General features: G+C 36.5%; 1 protein-coding gene across 1 annotated transcript in view; it reads left to right on the top strand.

Annotated features, from left to right (window-relative positions):
- The first annotated feature begins 321 nt into the window (after positions 1–321).
- The window catches only part of TESK2 (testis-specific kinase 2), a 73,349-nt gene continuing 71,260 nt past the window's right edge, over positions 322–2,410 (top strand). The window contains exon 1 of the mRNA XM_009573129.1: positions 322–627. Coding sequence (XP_009571424.1) covers positions 406–627 — 222 coding nt within the window. The 5' untranslated portion in view covers positions 322–405. The remainder of the gene's footprint in view (positions 628–2,410) is intronic.

Below are 2,410 nucleotides of genomic sequence, written 5' to 3' on the forward strand. Positions count from 1 at the left end.
GGGGTGGGAGGGAGGGAGTGAAAGTTGTTTGTCACCAGTTAAATTTTAAGTTCCAAACCTATTCATCTCGTAATAGCCAGAGCATAGCATATTTCCATGAATCTAAAGGAAAAGTTCATTATATTGTCTGTCTTTATTGATGATGCTGTGTGGTGGCTTGTGGTATTTTTATTTTTTTCTTTTCTTTGTTTTTTCGTGCCCCTACTTGGATATCTTCTGCTTTTTTTTCTTATTCCCTTAAACTGGTGTAAGCTGTGTTGGAGTCCTATCAAACTTATTAGATATGTTTACAATAATGGTAATCTCAATTTCATCTATTTTAGGATCCAACAAGAGTAGAGAAGACAGCAAATTACCTAAGATGTGAGAAGTCCTCCCTTAGCAAAATAAAACCTTGTTTTCAAAATGGACCGAAGTAAGCGGAATTCAATAGCAGGATTTCCACCACGCTTGGAGCGTGCTGAAGACTTTGATGGTGGCACTGGAGGAGAAGGGACTGCATCCCAGATAGGAAGAGTTTGTACCTCTTCATACAGAGCCCTGATAAGTGCCTTTTCCAGACTTACTCGTCTTGATGACTTCACATGTGAGAAAATTGGCTCTGGTTTCTTCTCTGAGGTGTTCAAGGTGTGTGTTTAGTTCTTTCCTCTCTTCATGTTGATTGCTTCATGTTCGGTGCTGAGAATGTACGAGAGTATCAGCAGAAGTACTTTTCACTGAAGTCAACTGTTTGTTCTTGTATTTGCTTTACTCAGGATGAGTGAGTGATTAAGAACTTGCAGGTCTCAGATATTCCCTCTGTTACTCTTCCAGCTGTTTTTTATCACTTGTAATTTATTTGGGGAGTTGCAGAGGCTATTTGGGAGAAAAAATAAAAGCTAAAAAAAATTGGTTTATTTTTTGGTCTCTGCCATGTATTTTTGCATTCATGTAGTGTTAAACACCAATGGCTATTGGTTCTCTCATATGTAAGTGTGAATGTCTTTAATTTAGCTAGTTTATTAGTTTTGCGGGATTGTACTCATTCCTTTGGTAGTCTTTCCCTCCCAACACTAGATGCATATGTGTTAGGAGATCTACATGTGATTACTGAATTTGAAACCACAAAATTTATTGCACTGAAGCTACAATACAATTAGCTGCTCTTCTCTGTTTCCTTTGTTGCTTGTTATGCCATGCATCTAACTCAAATAATCGGAGATTGGTTTGAAGTAAATAGCATGAATGAGAAAATCTGATGTTGTCAGTGACTTGCTGCTATGAATCTGGGAAGTGGATAAGATCTTTGTAAAGCAATTTGTGAAACCATACAGGCAACCCCAGTTTTATAGTGCTCTGACTGTTCTAGTAAGGTTTATCATAGACGAATAGGACATTGAGTTGACTTTCAGGCTTTGAAAAAATAATTCGTTTCTTTGTCCTAGTTCCTGACTTTAAACGAAGTCACCCTCCAAATTATTTCCATTTCAATGAAAACTTTCTGTTTCAGAAAACTTTATCGTACAATATATTATGTCCATTCCATGACACTCCATGTGGTCTTTTCTTTAAGAAGTTAAACCAAAAAACCTCTTATCCAGCTTCATTGCTGTGAATACATATGTGAATTAGAAAACGAAAATTATTTTTGTTGCTTTAATACCCAAAGGCATTCAGATCTCCATATATACCTCTCCTCTTGTGTAAAGGCAAGTCACTCCACAGAAGTTTTTCTGTTTAGCTAGATATATGAAGTTTAATTTCCAGTAACACAAGTTTTTAATTCTTTCAAATAGGCAGACATGAAAAATTTTATTTGGGGTGTGTAGGAGACTTGGTACAGGTCAGCTTTTTATAAAGCCAGCTTGTATACCAGTTGAAAACAGGGTTTTGTTTTTGGTTTTTTGTTTGTTTTTTCTTCTTATTTTCCTGTTTGGAAAACTTTCTGTAATGCATTTTGTAGCAACTGTCTTTGTATCCAGACATTTCTTAATGTGAAATGAACTGATTTTTAAAGTGCTGCGTGCCACTGGAACTCATCTTTACAGCTTTTATGGCGAAGCGGCTATGAAGCGCATAGAGATGACCTAAGTCTATTGGTATCCTTAAGTACTGGGGAATAACAGATCTTGGTTTGTTTGTGTGAATTTCAGAATTCAGGTTTTGGAGTAGTTTTGTCTTAGGTTTATTTCAGTGTTGCTGATTAGGCATTGTGTCTCTTCCTATTCTGTAAATTCAGGGTTTTGCCCTCTTTAATACTTGGATTTTCCAGTGCTTAGATTATGAATTTATCCTATAGTTGTATTGCCAATCATATTTATGTTGGGACTTCAAAACGTTTTGTAGTTGAATAGCTACATACTTTGTGAATCATGCATAGTGAGGAACATCATGGAGAAGCGCTCTGAGGCAAGGTGCTTGCATATTCAGC

The sequence above is a fragment of the Fulmarus glacialis genome, unplaced genomic scaffold (assembly GCF_000690835.1).
Source record: "Fulmarus glacialis isolate BGI_N327 unplaced genomic scaffold, ASM69083v1 scaffold4610, whole genome shotgun sequence".
Lineage (NCBI taxonomy): Eukaryota > Metazoa > Chordata > Aves > Procellariiformes > Procellariidae > Fulmarus > Fulmarus glacialis.